Source organism: Myotis myotis, unplaced genomic scaffold (assembly GCF_014108235.1).
Source record: "Myotis myotis isolate mMyoMyo1 unplaced genomic scaffold, mMyoMyo1.p scaffold_m19_p_3, whole genome shotgun sequence".
Lineage (NCBI taxonomy): Eukaryota > Metazoa > Chordata > Mammalia > Chiroptera > Vespertilionidae > Myotis > Myotis myotis.
In genome coordinates, this window is record NW_023416335.1 from 6,556,010 (window position 1) to 6,572,955 (window position 16,946).

Below are 16,946 nucleotides of genomic sequence, written 5' to 3' on the forward strand. Positions count from 1 at the left end.
TCGGCGGCGCTGCCTGGAGGGGGATGCGGAGGGGAAACGTGGAGGCTGAGAACAGGCCGCTGCCTCGCGGTTCTGCCCCGGCCGGCAGCGGTCCCAGGGCGCGTGGGCCGCAGGCCTGGGGCAAGTTCCTTTGCAAATCAAGGCCGTGCCGCCCACCTCGGTTTTGCTGAACGAATTAGACGGGATAACGGACGTCAAGGGCTTCGTACCGCGCGCAGCACAAAGTAACCGCAGAGCTAAGCGGCCCCGGACAAGTGAAGGAGCTGGTAGCGCGTTGGAGTTTTCCCGTGTCGCCCGGCAGCCGGGCCAGTCCCACCCCCGACACCCCACACCCACCCCCGCGCGCCCCCACCCCCCGCGCCCGACACCCCACCCCCGCGCCCGGCCGCAGGGGCTCGGCCGGGTGACCCCGCAGCCCCGGGAGTGGCCCCGCCGTCCGCGCCCACCCACCTGCGGGCCGGGGCCGCTGGGGCCACTGCGAGGCCTCCCTCGGCACCGTCTCTCCGGGGCGGCGGCGGCGCGGGGTCCAGCCGCCCCCAGACGCGCCGCACCCAGAGCCGCTGCGGGGCGGGAGGGCGGGAGGGCGGCGCTGCGGGGCGGGAGGGCGGGAGGGCGGCGCTGCGGGGTGGTGCTGCGGGGCGGGAGGGCGGCGCTGCGGGGCGGGAGGGCGGGAGGGCGGCGCTGCGGGGTGGTGCTGCGGGGCGGGAGGGCGGGAGGGCGGCGCTGCGGGGTGGTGCTGCGGGGCGGGAGGGCGGTGCTGCGGGGCGGGAGGGCGGGAGAGCGGTGCTGCGGGGCGGGGGGGCGGGAGGGCGGCGCTGCGGGGGGGGGGAGGGCGGGAGGGGGCGGGAGAGCGGTGCTGCGGGGTGGTGCTGCGGGGCGGGAGGGCGGGAGGGCGGCGCTGCGGGGTGGTGCTGCGGGGCGGGAGGGCGGGAGAGCGGTGCTGCGGGGCGGGGGGGCGGGAGGGCGGTGCTGCGGGGCGGGAGGGCGGCGCTGCGGGGGGGGGGGGAGGGCGGGAGGGGGCGGGAGAGCGGTGCTGCGGGGGGGGGGGGAGGGCGGGAGGGGGCGGGAGAGCGGTGCTGCGGGGCGGGGGGGCGGGAGGGCGGCGCTGCGGGGCGGGAGGGCGGGAGGAGGGCGCTGCGGGGGGGGGAGGGCGGGAGGGCGGTGCTGCGGGGCGGGGGGGGCGGCGCTGCGGGGCGGGAGGGCGGCGCTGCGGGGTGGTGCTGCGGGGCGGGAGGGCGGGAGGGCGGCGCTGCGGGGCGGGGGGGCGGTGCTGCGGGGCGGGGGGGCGGCGCTGCGGGGCGGGAGGGGGGCGCTGCGGGGCGGGGGAGCGGGGGGGGGGCGGGAGAGCGGCGCTGCGGGGCGCGCAGGGAGGCGGCCGTCCCGGGGAGGGCCGCGCGGACTGAGCCTGGCGGGCGGAAGGGGGCGCTCCCGAGCCCCACGTTCCCCGCCCACCGGGTCTCACTCGAGGCTCGGGACCCGCGGAAGGTCCGCGCGCCCTGCCCTTGGCCTCCGGCCCCAGCGCCGGGCTGCTGCGGGCTGCAGGGCACCCAGGCTGTCGGGCGCTCTGATCAGAGCCAGCTTCCTTCCAGCCCCCCGGCCCCGGCCCCTCGTCGCGTCCCCCACGCCAGCCGCGCCACCTCGGCTGCCGTCCCCTGGCGTCCCGGTACTGTTCCCGGAGGAGCCGCGAGGCGCTGGGCTCCGCGACGCGGGCTCTGCTCCACGCGCGGAGGAGGTTGCCACGGGCAACGGGCGGGCGCCCAGCATCCCGCCCGCGGCGCTGCTCCAAAAGCCTGGGGAGAACCGCACGGGAGGAGCGGCGGGCAGGAGACCCTCCGCCGCACCGGGGGTGTGCTCGCCACCCGGGCCGTCTATACTTGCTGTTTGTTGACTGTATGTCTTTTTTTGTTGTTTAAGTAGGGAGGTTTTTATTTCCTAGTTTTGCGTACTATTTACACAGGTTTGTTTGTTTTTTTAATCCTCACCGGAGGGTATTTTTCCATTGATTTTGAGGGAGAGTGGAAGAGAGAGGGAAAGACAGAGGGAAACATTGATGTGAGAGAGACACATGGATTGGTTGCCTCCTGCCAGGGCCCAACACGGGAGGAGCCTGCAACCGAGTTCCTGCCCTTGACCCAGATCGAACCCGGGACCCTTCATCCGCAGGCTGACGCTCTATCCACTGAGCCAAGCCAGCTAGGGCTGTTTACATGTTTTTGATAAAAATTAGAGACTTAGACCATTATTTTGAGACTAGCTGTATGTGATCTCCCTCTAGTGGCCACATTGAATAATGTTATGAAATTCAAAATTCTTCCAGAGCTCAATTTACCATTCAAGTCCCGAATATTTGGCAGCTGTGTCATTCCTTATTAATTTGACTTTTGTGTTTTCTGAAGCAGTAAATTAACTTGTGTTATGGTCCCCAGAAACACCTAGTGCCTAACCAGAAAAGTTGGCACTCTCTGAACCTGGCAAAATAGTAGCCACCTAAAATAATAATTACTGTGTTATTAGCACCTTAATAGTAATTCAGAAACATATGTACTTGTTGACATAGGGTAGCCATGGCAAACGTCATGTAAATGACGACCTTCAAAAACATGCATAAGGAGGACAAATAGCATAAAATAAAATAGCAGAGACAAAAATTTTAAACATGTGTAGTGATTCCTTTGCAACTTCCTTTGAATCCATATTTCAAAATAAAATTTTGAAAATATCATTGGTCATGAAAAATGGAAATGGATCCAAACTCTCCAGCTAAAGGAATAAGAGTGTCAATTTAGAATTTTAGAAAATGAAAAAAGAAAATATAGAGTTTACAGGGAACATACCTAAACATACAGAATGGTTGGAAGTAAAAGAGTATAAAAAGATAAATTAGGCAAATACAATCTCAAGGAAAGCAGGTGTTGCTTTGTTCATTTAGGGGAAAACGACTTTAAGAAAAAGCATTACTACTGATAAAGAGGACTACGACTTAAAGATAAAAAGCAATTATAATCTTGTATGACTTTAAAAACAAAGCCCTACAGTACAGTTCAGTCTCCGCCGCTCCACACTTGACCATAGTTTGTTCACTCTTGGGCACTGCAGATAAAAATATCAGTACGACTTTGGAAAACTGTTGGCATTACCTATGAAAATGCAAGTACAAAGCAGACTCAGCAATCTTCCTCCTAAATATATGCCCAACAGACATGCATACAAGTGTGCACCCAGACACATGCACAAGAATGCTCATTCATAAGAGCAGAAGATGAAAATGACCATGACCATGGACACAGGCAATAGTGTGGTGAAGGCCTGGGGCAGGGGACGGGTATTTGCTCAAAGGGCTCAATGGAGAAAAGAGGAGACATCTGTAATACTTTCAATTATAAAGATAAATTAAAAGAAAATTAAAAAAATAAAAATAAATAAAAACAAAGCCCTAAAACATGTAAAGAAAAACTTGACAGAACTACAAGGAGAAATGGACAAATCCAACATTAAAGTGGCTATGCTTTTATATGGCAGACAGTATGTTGTAGATAATCATATTTCTGCTGGTATAATTTCTCCTACTTTGTATGATGAAATTCCATATACCTACGTTTCATAGTGCACAACAAAAACTATGGTGGGTTTCTGGGCTTCATTATTGGGAAAAAATTGCACTAGAAATGGAAGCATTTCCCTAATTAGTCAACAAACACTTATTGAATAACTATTATGTTTAAGGTATCATGTTTAAAGAGTCAGTTGTTGTACATATGTAGTCAGCCGTTTAATAACCATGCATAAACTGGAGTTTCATAGAGATTTGTAGAGAAAACTGTCCTCAAGTCTCTCTCTCCCTACAGTCACGCTCAGTTAAGTGTGAGCCTCCTTCTTTTATTGATTGATTGAGAGAGAGAGAGAGAGAGAGAGAGAGAGAGAGAGAGAGAAATCGATTTTTGTTCCATTTACTTATGCATTCATTGGTTGATTCTTGTATGTGCCCTGACCGGAGCTGGAATCCGAAATCTTGGTGTATCCAGATGATGCTCTAACCCACTGAGCTACTTGGCCAGGACTGTGTTTCCTCCTTAAAGAAATGTCCTTGATGGAACAAACAATAGTAAGAGTTTCCAAAATTATGATGTCTTTAGTATATTATCTTTTTTTTTTTTTTAATTCTCACCCAAGGGTATTTTTTCCATTGATTTTTAAAGAGAGTGGAAGGGAGATGGAGAGACAAAGAGAAACACCGATATGAGAGAGACACATTGATTGGTTGCCTTCTGCATGCCTCCAACCAGAGCCGGGAGCCTGCAACCGAGGTACATGCCCTTGACTGGAATCAAACCTAGGACCCTTCACTCTGCAGACCGACACTATCCACTGAGCCAAACAGGCCAAGGCAGCATATTATCTTTTAAAATTAAGAAAATACTATAGCAAGAATGAATATTGACAAACTCAGCTGTACAAAACAACTTAGTTTCACTTAAGAGACTCCCTTCTGCCCGGTGGTGGAAACGATTAGTGTCCCCTTGTCTCTCTGCTTTTTCCCAGTGGAATTTCAGGAATTTCTAAAGTCCAGGAATTTCTGTGGTACTGAGGATGGGGACGGAGGGCCATGTGGTCTGGATAGTCCTATATCTATGCTGCCGGGTCCTTATTCCTTTCTGATCTTCAGTCATGGCCCCGTCAAGGTCACTCCTGACACCTGCCTCATTTCCAGCCATGAGGCTCTCCAGGTCTGGCTTCCTCTCAACTAACTCTGGTGACCTTGAAACAAGGTGTTATTCTGCCGGCCCGCACCCCCCTGGGGCAGGAGAGCCTCATGGGGCTCTGCAGGGTCCTTCACGCTAGCAGGCTGGCCTGCGGCGTCTGGGAGTTGCTCTCCTGCTCACTTTCATGCTTGGATGAACTCTGAGGCTGCCTCTGACCTTTGTACTATAACAACGCCTGGCCCTTTCTCCCTGCTTCTTGCTGCCTCCCTGGGCTGGGGAGAGTCCTGGGCCCCCTTTCTCCAGGAACCACGCTGGCCTCTGACTCCTCGCGCTCTCTCTCTCTCTCTCTCTCTCTCTCTCTCTCTCTCTCTCTCTCTCTCAATCTTCCTTTCCCCTCAGATTTGGGAAAACTTGACGTAATCATTGGAAGGGCGGGGTGGGCAGAACACACTGCTTTCCCTCAGGTGTTCTACCAAATCTATGGTTTATATCTGAATTCTTTCTCTTCCTCTGGAAATTCTAATGCCATGAATAGACGACTTTCTCTGCTTTCTGAATGTTTTCTTTTTCTGAGGCAATGTCCAGCTGACCAAATGAGGAAAGGGTCCTGGGTAAAAGAAGCATGTTAAAAAACAAAACACCTCATTCATTAAAATTGCTATGTATTAGCAATACAGATGAGCAAAAATGGCCCCTCTAGTAACCTTCATTAGACATTGATTTTAATAATAACAGGAATAAAGCAAGTGTTTTAAAGAAATGATTGGTAGCGTGTGTGCAACACTGAATACTAGGGAAGCCAGTTCAGAACGTACTTGGAAAATCAATCAAGTTCAGTCCAGGTGAGTAATGGCTTTATTCACAGAGAATGCAAGCCAGGGAAACCAGAAGGTAAAGGTGGATGGTTATGGTCGGAAGGCATTACTTATACACACATAAAAATAAGCTTAATTGTGCCATCAAACTCTGAGATGCTGTTGGAGTTTTGGATAAAGTAAGGAGGAGATGGGAAGATGAGAGAAGCTGTGGATCTCTATGTAGGAATGGGGGAGGGGGCCTGCCTGTGTGGGATGGGGAGGGAGTGTGCTGTGCCTGTGGGGGAGTCCCCAGGCTCTCTGCCTCCAGCAACCACTGAGTCAATTCTCCAGGGATGAGGGTCTTCAGGGAGAAGTCCATCTGATCATCTTTTTTCTTTTCTTTTTCTTTAATGACTTAGAGGTTCCTCTGCCCCCAGAAATCACCTACTTTAAATAATGATGCTTCAAATCCCTCTCATGCAACTTTTTGGTTCATACAATGTGAAAAATACAAGATCTGACAGGTAACCAGTCGAAAGTCATGCGCCTAGAAGTATAGTAAGAGCCCTACGTGGACTCACGCCACACTGTGGGGGAACAGCCTGGTAGGCCACACAAGTGTGTGGGTACCTGCCCTGCTAGGTCCCCCAAGGCTGCAATCTTGCCTTCCTGACTTTTGCATCACCAGTACCCCACAGAGTGTCGGTGTCCAGAGAAGGCATTCAACATGCTTGTTGAAAGGTGCAAAGGAAAAGAATGAATGAATGAATTATGTGAATTATTCAGATAATTTCTATTTTGATGGGGAAGAGTAGGAGGAAAGTAGAGTCCCAAGGGAGCTGATCACTAAAGGGTAAGAAGTTTCTGTAAACGCACACTTTGCAGTTCCACAGTTTTGCTTGGCATTAGCTAAATGGGAGCTTGTGGTTGGAGTACTTTGCAGGAACACTTGTGATTTCTGAAGATATGTATGGTGTGTATGTGTGTGCCTGCTTTAATAAGGTCATGATAAAGCACTTTATTTTAAAGAAGGCATTGCTCTAATTGATTAAGCTACCCTGAGGAATAACTCTGGAGAAATATTGCACTTATTTTTTGTCTTTTCAAAGCAGTACAGAATGAGTCTATTAATCACCTTTGATTGAAATTCAGCAACTCATATGTGATCTTATATGATCAAAAAATAAACTTTTCAGAATTCTTTCCTCTCTGCTAAGCTGAAATTCACCATGTGAACAAATAGTAATCGTGTGTGCAAGTTCCTGCAGGTTTTAGATATTCGCCAACACAAAGGCATTGTGCAGTCACCACCATCAGCAAATCCTTAAGTGTTTTTCTTTCTTTGCCTTTGACTCTTTAGCAGCTCCCATTCTCTATTCCTATTTCAGTAAAATAGATTAATTCTTTACAAGCTTCCACTAAAAGTCCAAAGGCTAGCTCCGTGCCGTCTCTCATTTCTGCACAGCCCCATCCCCACCGCCCCCAGTCTCCAGGAGACCAAGTTTGAAAGCAGAGTTCTCTCTCTCATCTCCTAGCGGCCTGTCCATTCTCTCCTTGGCAGAAAGCCACTGAGCACTGGGACTGCGGGTGGACACATGTTCTGCTGAGCACCATTCTCTCGCCGCCTGTGTAAGCGATACCTGGATCTTATGATCACAGGCAGCTCATGCTCCTGAGGGCATGTGAGGCCTCCCTTTTCTGAGAAAGTCAATGGAGGGAGAGGTCAGTGTATGGATCTCCACGTGTAGCCTCTTGTCAAGCTCCTCCGACACGGCAGGGTCATTGGACAGAAGCCAAGGAGAAATATGATACCTCTCATTTAGAAACTATGAAAAATTAGTAAAATTAAAACAAAGAGGATACTTCCTGAATTAAACATTAACATCCCAAATTAAATATTAACTTAGTATTTAATTTAATTTAAATGTCTGTTAAAGTTTCCTGGTGATATTTAAATAATTGAACAAATTGACAGTGAAAATAAATCCAGGCATTTAAGCAGATAAAACTTTTCATGTTTTGAAGTGGTTGTACTATCACATATAAATTGTTATTTTTTTAAGTCCAGTAATTAAATAAGTCATGGTATGATGATTTCATAAATTAAAGCTATTATAAGAAATTAATACATGCCAAAGTGGAATTAGTAATATAAGACAAATAATGAAGAAAAGAAAATATCTACTTAAGAATTGGTGTTGGGATACCCAAGAATGGTATGGAGAAAAATGAAATTAAATCATACATTCTTATAATACATTTAAAAAAATAACTACCACCCTGGCTGGTGTGGCCCAAGTGGTTGGAGTGTCGACCCATACACCTAAAGAATGTGGGTTCAATTCCTGGTCAGGGCACATGCCCAGGGCGAGCACAGGAGGCAACTGATGGATCCTTTTCTCTCACATCAATGTCTCTCTCTCTCTCTCTCTCTCTCTCTCTCTCTCTCTCTTCCTTCCCCTCTCTCTAAAATTAGTAAGCATGTTCTTGGGTGAGGATTAAAATAAACAAACAAACAAACAAACAAACCCTAATATATAAAAAGCCAGGGGCCATCACGACCGAAACACCCAGATAGACGACTGAACAGCAGGCTGCATGGGGCAACCAGGCCAGCAGGAGGGATAGTTGGGGGTGACCAGGTCAGCAGGGGGGAGCAGTTAGGGGTGACCAGGCTGGTGGGAGGGCAGTAAGGGGCGATCAGGCAGGCAGGCAGGTGAGCAGTTAGGAGCCAGTGGTCCCAGATTGTGAGAGGGATGTCCAACTGCTGGTGTAGGCCCAATCCAGAGGGGTCCCAGATTGGAGAGGGTGCAGGCTGGGCTGAGGGGACTCCCCCCCCCCCCGCCCCCGTGCATGAAGTTCATGCACCGGCCTCTAGTAAAAAATAACCACCAACAGAATTGCAATAGACTACCTAGTAGGGCAAACTGACAAATCTATCTACAAAAGAGATACATTTACACCAAAACATGAAGGATATCATCATATTATGGATCTGTTCATATTTAAATGAGCAACACTTAGAACAATGTAATAACATAAATATCAAAAGAAAAACAACAAGATGAAAAATACTCAACATGTATTTATTGCCCCCAATATATGAAACATTGTTGTAAATAGGAAGAAGTACGCTGCTTTCCTGCCATAAGTGGTCAAGGGACATTAAAAATCTATGTAGAAGGAAAACACTGACAACTTAAATCAAATCATATGAACATGTACCATTTCGTAGCAATTAAAGAGGCACAACTTAGAACTCACAAAACACAAATAACTGAAAGATTTTTTTTTCAAGCCAGTGTTGGAGGAGGATCTGTGGGAAACAAGCGTCCCGTCTCCATGGCTGCTGGCTCCACATTTATGTAGAGCAATTGTTGAATATGCAGCAGGTACTCAAAAAAAACCAAAAAACCCCAAACTTTTAAAATGTTCAATCTATCCATTCCATTTTGGAAATACACGAGAAGAAAAAAGTAAAGGGAGAAAGTAAAATTTGTGCAGAAGTTTTATATACCAGCACCATTTTTCATTATAAACCTAAGAAATATCTCTAATGTTCAGTTAGAAGGGAAAGGAATTAGGCAATTACTCTGTATTAACAAGATGGAATACAGTGCCCTCTAAGGAGAAGAAATGACTAATACGTGGATTGTGCTGATCCGTGGAAATCTATATGTGAAGCTGTGGGTGAATAAAGTTAAACACGTGACAAATACGTCACCTGCTGAATGTAAGGTTCCTGAGGACTGAGCTATCTCAGTTTGAACTCACAGGGCCAAACTTCGTTCCTGGAACTCAGTAGCTCAAGTGTTGGTTGAATGACTGCATAGAGGGCTTTTCTGCTTATCCTGAGTTCTTGACCTTCTGCCTGCTATGACCTTGGTACGTTTGCACTTTGTTAGCAGTTCACACAGCTCACCTGCATTTCCGAACTCTATCCTGCCCCAACCTCAAATAAATGCATCTCCTTTGCAGTCCTGGCGCCCAACCAGTGACCTCTGCTCCACTGAAGTGTCCAGACCCCGGGTGACACACAGCTGCAGCTCAGTCAACACCCAACCTGATGTTTGCATTCATCAGCAAGCTGGTGAAAAAAAAAAAAAAAAAAAGAATAAACTTGTCAATGTACAAAAGAACAGGAACAAGCGTGGGAAAAGAATTGAACAGGGTAAAGAGTTTAGAGTGAAAAACAAATTGCAATCATCCTAGGGGAAGAAACAGCTGTACTTGCAAACCTGGGTGATTATATGAATTGCCTGAAAAATATTAAGGATCCAGGCTCATAGTAATATATTGGGGGGTGGGGGGAGGGACTAGCTGCAATCAATTTCCTAGGACTAGATAGCATAGTCTTCCCAAGTCCAGGTGCCTGTTAAAAGGAGGCAAGTACGGCCAAGGATTCGACCTTCTCTTAATGTCCTGGTCACCCAGCTACTCTGGTGGGAAGCCGCCAGCTGCCTGAGACCGTTCTGCCCAGAATACGTGCTGAGATTCCGTTCAGAGGGGTCCCTGTTCTTAGTGTCATCAGACTGTTAGGGGTAACAGAAAAGCAACACACACACACACACACACACACACACACACACACACACACACACCTTGCTGAAACAGCTCTTCACCTAGCAGCCCCCTGCATGCGGTCTTTCCTGGTGCCGCCGAGTGCTGGGCACATGAATATTTGAAAGCAGAATGAATGGTTGAACCGCTGAATGGGGAGAAGAGGGGATTCAGCAGGTTGCCAGATTGTGTTAGGTAATCACAGCATCCAGTGACGTTAGTATTTATTTTGGAGGATCTTCGTTATTTGTGAGAGCACACAACTCCGAAGAGGCCCAGATCCAGGCAGCGAGGGACACCATTCGGGAAGAAGAAAAAATCAGCCTGAAACGCCCTGACCCGGAGCGGCCCGTGCAGGCCCGAGGTTAAAGAAAGCCGGGCTAGAGGCATCCGTCCCCAGTCGGCCCAGCCTAAGCCGTCTTGTGCTATAAATACAGTGGCCCACATGCTGCAGAGACACGGTGTTCCCTCTGGTCGCCGGGACAGATAACATGAATGTGCCCTTTAAACGTCCCAGGCTGAAGGCACAGCCCCCAGCCCACCCCTGCCTCCCGGAAGCGCCTTCGCCCCCTTTGCCCTCTGCAGAAGAGGGGGGCGGCCACGGGGGGGTCCAAGCACCTGCCCAGCCAATGCGCACTGTGTGCACAGCCTCGGGGTCCCTCCTCCTCTCGCGAGAGGCCGGGCGGGGGATATAAGGAGGGATGCGGGGCGAGGTAGGCGGCCCCTTCGCGACGCGCAGGGACGGAGACGGGGTGGCTGTGCCTGGCCCGGCGGAGGCGAGAGCAAGAGCGCGGCTCCCAGAGGCTGTGTGCGCCCGGCTGGCATCATGAGTGATCAGGCTCTGAGCTTCCTGAAGGACTTCCTGGCTGGTGGCATCGCCGCTGCCGTCTCCAAGACCGCGGTCGCCCCAATCGAGAGGGTCAAACTGCTGCTGCAGGTGGGGACGGAGCGGGCGCGGGCGCGGGCGGGGGCGCAGCGAGCCAGGCGGCGGGCAGGGCGCGCGGGACGCGCTGGGCGCAGCGGCGAGGGGAGCGGGTGGCGGGCGGCGGGCGGCGGGCGGGTGGCGGGCGGGCCGCAGCAGATCTGCGCTAGGCCACAGGCCCTGCGCCCGGCCTGCCAAGGGGAAGGTGCCCCCTGCGCAGACCCGTCCGGCGTCAGTAGCAGATTCCTGGTGTCGGGTGGCGCGCAGCGGCCGGTGTCTATATATGGAAACCCACCCGGAGCGGGTTACAGCCAGCCAGATCCTGCGCCTGGGCCAGCCCTGGCACGCACTCAGGCCTCTTAGGTCGGACTCACCTTTTGATTTTCAATGTCCCCTTGCTTGCACCTTTCCACCTGCACCCGCCTTTTACTATCAAAACCTTAAAATAATTATTATAGAGGAACTCGCCTGCTGTGTATCCCATGCACTAGGCTAGAGGATGACATATATGTTTCATTCATCTTTACGTAACCCCTGTAGGGCAGGGATTCTCTCCTTCAACTTTACATTTGAAGAAACGGGTTTTGAAGAGATTAAGCAATTTTTGGAATAAACTCAGATGGCCGTCCTTACTCATCCGTTCCCCAAATCTTTTCCACTTCAACCTAGTCACCGAATAGCATACCATCATCATCATCATCATCACTGTCATCATCACCCCGCTCCCATCTATCCTCTTTTTCTCACTTGTCCAAAAGACATGGGCCTGTCAGTGAGGAATTGGACCTCTTCCATTTGGGAGTCAAAATGATCAATAACAAGAAAAACCCCAACACATTGCTCACAACAGCAACAGACCCCTCAACAGCTGGTTACTTGGATAATAATGTGCCTGAAAATTTCCAGGCTCTAGTGCCTAGTAGGTTTACTCTCTTTCTGTGAGAACAGCTACTACTCAGAGATCCTGGTCTCCAGGGAGACTGGAGTGCGACTGAGAAATCAGCACCTCCTGCTCATCATGTCTACAGAGCACGGGTGTCCTTTGGGGTGTGTGTGGGGGGTGGGGGGTTTTATCATTTTTATGTCCCAGTAAGTCCCTAGCACAATTCTGGCCCCTAGGAAAATTCAGCACACAATTCAATCATCTTTTCCATCTATTTGGGGCAGGACATTTTCTCTCAAATGCCCTGATAATTGAGGCAAAATTGGATTTATGGTCTTGTTATCCAAGGAGCTACCATTCATTTACCCTAGTTGTTTGATTTCCCCATACAATTTTTATTAAAAAGCAAATCAAGGAAGTGCAAATGTTCTTTTTCTCTTGCCCTTTTCTCCTTCTCCCTCTGTCCTGCTCCTCCTAACACCCAACTCCTCCCCCGTGCCCCGCCTCTCTGCAGGTCCAGCATGCCAGCAAACAGATCAGCGCTGAGCAACAGTACAAAGGGATCATGGATTGCGTGGTGAGAATCCCCAAGGAGCAGGGCTTTCTCTCCTTCTGGAGAGGTAACCTGGCCAACGTGATCCGTTACTTCCCCACCCAAGCTCTCAACTTCGCCTTCAAGGACAAGTACAAGCAGATCTTCCTGGGGGGCGTGGACCGGCACAAGCAGTTCTGGCGCTACTTTGCCGGTAACCTGGCTTCCGGTGGGGCAGCTGGGGCCACCTCCCTCTGCTTTGTCTACCCGCTGGACTTCGCCAGGACCAGGTTGGCTGCCGACGTGGGCAAGGGTAGCGCCCAGCGTGAGTTCAGTGGTCTGGGCGACTGTCTCACCAAGATCTTCAAGTCCGATGGCCTTGGGGGTCTCTACCAGGGTTTCAGCGTCTCTGTCCAGGGCATCATTATCTACAGAGCTGCCTACTTTGGAGTCTATGATACTGCCAAGGGTGAGAGAGGGGCTTGGGGGGCAGATGGGGGGGCGGCCTGGGGAGGAGGAGGAGGACCTGCAGACAGGACCCCGAGGGGATTTGTAACTCACAAAGGGCTTTATATGTATTAATCCTGTTTCTTTCCTAGTCTCTGGGCTAAATTGAGGCTTTGGAATGAGGCGGTGGTGACGTGAGGCTATAGAGCAGCCGTTCTCAACCTGTGGGTCACGACCCCTTTGGCGGTCGAACGACTCTTTCACAGGGGTCGCTTAAGACCATCCTGCATATCAGATATTTACATGACGATTCATCACAGTAGCAACATTACAGTTATGAAGTAGCAACGCAAATAATTTTATGGTTGGGTCACAACATGAGGAACTGTATTTAAAGGGCCAGAAGGTTGAGAACCACTGAGCTAGAGGATTCTCCTGGTCCTCTACTGAAACAAGCTCTGGCCTTGCGTTATTGAGAGGAAGGGCAGACCAGCCCCCTCTTCCCATGGCTCTGTCAGTTCCTGAGCGTAACCTGGACCATTTCAACGTGTCCTGTACGCTGGGCAGAACTCGGCTTCCCTAGATCCAGCGAGGGTAGCCAGGTTCCGCTGAAAGGGGGGGCCTGGGGTTGGAGGTTTACGTAGCCTCTTTCCATCTCCTCCTGCTTTTGGCGGAGCTGCTGAGAGGAATCACTTCATCGCCATTTGGCTTTTGGCTCTGCCCGCAGGGATGCTGCCTGACCCCAAGAATGTGCACATTTTCATCAGCTGGATGATCGCTCAGTCCGTGACGGCGGTGGCGGGGCTGGTGTCCTACCCCTTTGACACTGTGCGCCGTAGGATGATGATGCAGTCTGGCCGGAAGGGGGGTAAGCCTGGCACCTACTGATCTAAAGCATAGTTTTCCTGCCCGAAGAGAACCCTATTTGGTACTGTTTTCAGTCTTCATTATTCCAATTGTTAAAATCATGTGATAAGAACTTACAAAAGAAAGCTTCTCAACTATTTCTCTAGAGAACTTTGTTATCATATAGATAAGAACATAGAAAATGGGATATTTAGAGGTGGACTTAACTAGGTATCTAGCATGATAGAGGCCTTAGGCCCTTTTTCTTAGAGCAGCGATTTTCAACCGGTGTGCCGCAATAATTTTTTTTAATATATTTTTTATTGTTGATAGTATTACAGATATCTAGGTATCTCCCTTCCCCCCTCCCCTTTACTCCCCTCCTCCCAGTCCCTACCCACCCCGCCAGGTCTTCACTACCCTATTGCCCGTGTCCATGGGTTATGCATATAAGTACATAAGTTCTTTGGCTTATCTCTTCCCATCCCAACCCCACATCGAGGTGTGTCAGTCTGTTCCATGCCTCCATGCTTCGGGTCTTATTTTGTTGGTCAGTTCATTTTGTTTATCTGCAAGAATTTTTAAAACATGCAAAAGCTGATTATTTAGTCAGGGACACTGATTTCGTGTCCCTTAGACTGTCAAATAAAAAAATGACAATAGTCAACACAATAGCTATTCGGAGTAAATGAATCAATTTTGTCAGATTGGCAAAATATATATTTTTGGTGTGATGAAAATGTTAGTAATTTATGTGTGCCATGAGATGAAAAAGGTGGAAAATCGCAGCCTTAGAAGCTGGGTACAGAAACAAGGGGGAAGAACTGAAGTAACTAGCTGGTTTATTTAACAATGATTCTTCTCTTACCTAGTTATGACAGGCAGGGAAGGGTGACTTAGGTGGACAACGGATAGCCTCAAGCAGCCTGCTCCAATAGAAAAGGTCTTAGCTCCCATAGGTTGAAATATATGAAATTGCCATTTTTAATGTAAAAAAGTCGTGTTAGTTTCATTTGGTTCAACCTACTAGTTGTGGCTCTTTTAACTGTGTAACCTTGGACTAGTATATCCTGAGAGTAGGCCTTATTTTTCTCATCCATAAAAAGGGCACTACCCAGTTACACACTGCTGTTCCACCTGCTCCCGTTTTACAGTGTGATGGTCTGTGAACTAGCTGGTTGATTGCCACAGTTCTCACCTTGAGTTAAAGGAGTAGGAATGACAAGAGAGCCTGCCTAGCAGTTATGCAGGAAAGGGATGTCTAGTTGAACACAGCATAGAGCTGGGAGTTGGAGCTCAAGCGACTTACTTGTGACACTGTGTGCAGAGGTCTCTCAGTGGGAAAGTCTCTTTCAAAAACAGATCCAGAGACAGAGAAGCATCGATCAGACCGTCAAACCTCAGAGGGAAGGTAGGGGAGGGTGGGGGTAAGGGGGAGAGGTCAACCAAAGGACTTGTATGCATGCATATGAGCCTAACCAATGGACACGACAACAGGGGGTGAGGGCATGAGTTGGGAGGGTTGGGGGTAATGGGGAGATAAGGACACGTATGTAATACCTTAATCAATAAAAAAGTAAAAAATAAAAAAGAATTACGGAGCCCTTACCATTGTTTGTTTCCACAGCTGACATTATGTACACGGGGACACTGGACTGCTGGAGGAAGATTGCCAAAGACGAGGGAGGCAAGGCTTTCTTCAAAGGTGCCTGGTCCAATGTATTGAGAGGCATGGGCGGTGCCTTTGTGTTGGTGTTGTATGATGAGATCAAAAAGATCGTCTAATGTAATTAAAGCAAATTCACTGCTTCCAGACCTGTTTGTGTGGTTTAATAGACTCTTCCTAGGGGAAGTAAAAAGAAAGATCTGGGATAAAAACCAGACTGAAAGGAATACCTCAGGAAAAAAAAAAAATGGCGTCACTGAGTGTTCATTAAACCACGAATGTATTTTGTATTTATTTTACATGGAAATTCCCACAGAAAATATAAAATAACGTATCATACTTGTATAATTAACTGAAGAACTGATAATAAATAACTGAATGTGAAACAAATAAAGACCACTTAATGCACCTTCTCTATTGAATTATTAACTGCCAAATGGATTAAAAAATAAGACCATACATGCCTATTTTCTAGCATGACTCACTTATAAATCAGTGGCCCAGCTTTTAAATGCCAAATATACTATTTACATGTACATACCTACAATGCTGAGGAGTTCTGGCTTCCACACGTGAACAGGCGATGCACTCTCTGACCTCACAGCACGTCACTGTAGACTCCAAAGTGATGACACCGGCCAGGGCTTCTACAATCTGACCTTATTTTATGCACATCCACTCAGTTCAGGAATTCTGAGCTTCCACCAAGAGCTTCAGAACATAGTTTCAAGAGTCTTGCACGAATAGGAAGTGCTTCGTATCAGTGCCATTAGAGAACTGTGAGACAGAACTTCATGACAAGTGGGCACTGTCCACTGAACAGCAACTAGCATGCTAGTATTTAATGACTAGGTTCTGCGGGAGATACAGGAAGCCTGGAACCCATCCTGGAAGAAGCTGAAATGGGGGCAGGAGCGAGGAAATGGCCTTGTTACATAATGTAAAGTGTAATACAGTGAATCTTGGTTGAGTAGAAGAGGGGAGCTGAAATGTGGCAGAGTAGAAGGTGGACCTTGAAGAAAATAACTAGATTTAGACCCATGGCTCTAGAAAGCATCTGCCGGCGTTAGATACACGGGCACAGAACATCTCTGCCAGCGCTTTTCTGTAACCATTTAGCAAGACCTAGCAGAAAAAGTCAGTTTTGGATTTGACTCATAAATTTGTGAGCAAGAGGAAAAGAACTACAATTTCAAGTGGGAAATGAGGCACTTTGGTCCAGAGGACAAACGGTTCAAGCTCCTCGATTCTAGGCAAAGCCTGAAAGGTGGGCACCTGCCTTTTATTTCCCGATAGACGGTTTGAGGGGTGTGGCGCCTCTGTACTTTCTTTTCCTTCTTTCTTCCCAAGCTCTTCCCCCTACTCAGTCCTGCAGCCCCAGTAAGAAGTTGACTGCCTTGTTCTATGCTTTACCACATCCAAGGTCACATCTATCCCAATCCAGTAGGTATCTCTTAGAGGAAATGGGGCTGCTTCATTTGATGGGTGCCCAAATCCAGGTTCAAGATTAATACACTTATTTCACTATGAAGATCTGAGAATTACCTTTTTAAAAAAGTATTTATGGTTTATAAAGGATTTCCATATTGGCAG

General features: G+C 49.1%; 1 protein-coding gene across 1 annotated transcript; it reads left to right on the forward strand.

Moving 5' to 3' along the window:
* The first annotated feature begins 10,765 nt into the window (after positions 1-10,765).
* Positions 10,766-15,761, forward strand: SLC25A4 (solute carrier family 25 member 4). Its single transcript, XM_036300230.1, has 4 exons — positions 10,766-10,994; positions 12,377-12,863; positions 13,569-13,709; positions 15,315-15,761. The coding sequence occupies exons 1-4, from the start codon at positions 10,884-10,886 to the stop codon at positions 15,470-15,472; spliced, it is 897 nt and encodes a 298-aa protein (XP_036156123.1). The 5' UTR covers positions 10,766-10,883; the 3' UTR covers positions 15,473-15,761.
* Positions 15,762-16,946: the final 1,185 nt, after the last annotated feature.

Bases quoted from the DNA above. Each gene is read 5' to 3' on its own strand.
- SLC25A4 (XM_036300230.1), top strand. From the start codon at position 10,884: ATGAGTGATCAGGCTCTGAGCTTCCTGAAGGACTTCCTGGCTGGTGGC. The intron at 10,995-12,376 runs GTGGGGACGGAG...GCCTCTCTGCAG, and splicing joins GGGTCAAACTGCTGCTGCAG to GTCCAGCATGCCAGCAAACA. The intron at 13,710-15,314 runs GTAAGCCTGGCA...TTGTTTCCACAG, and splicing joins GCAGTCTGGCCGGAAGGGGG to CTGACATTATGTACACGGGG.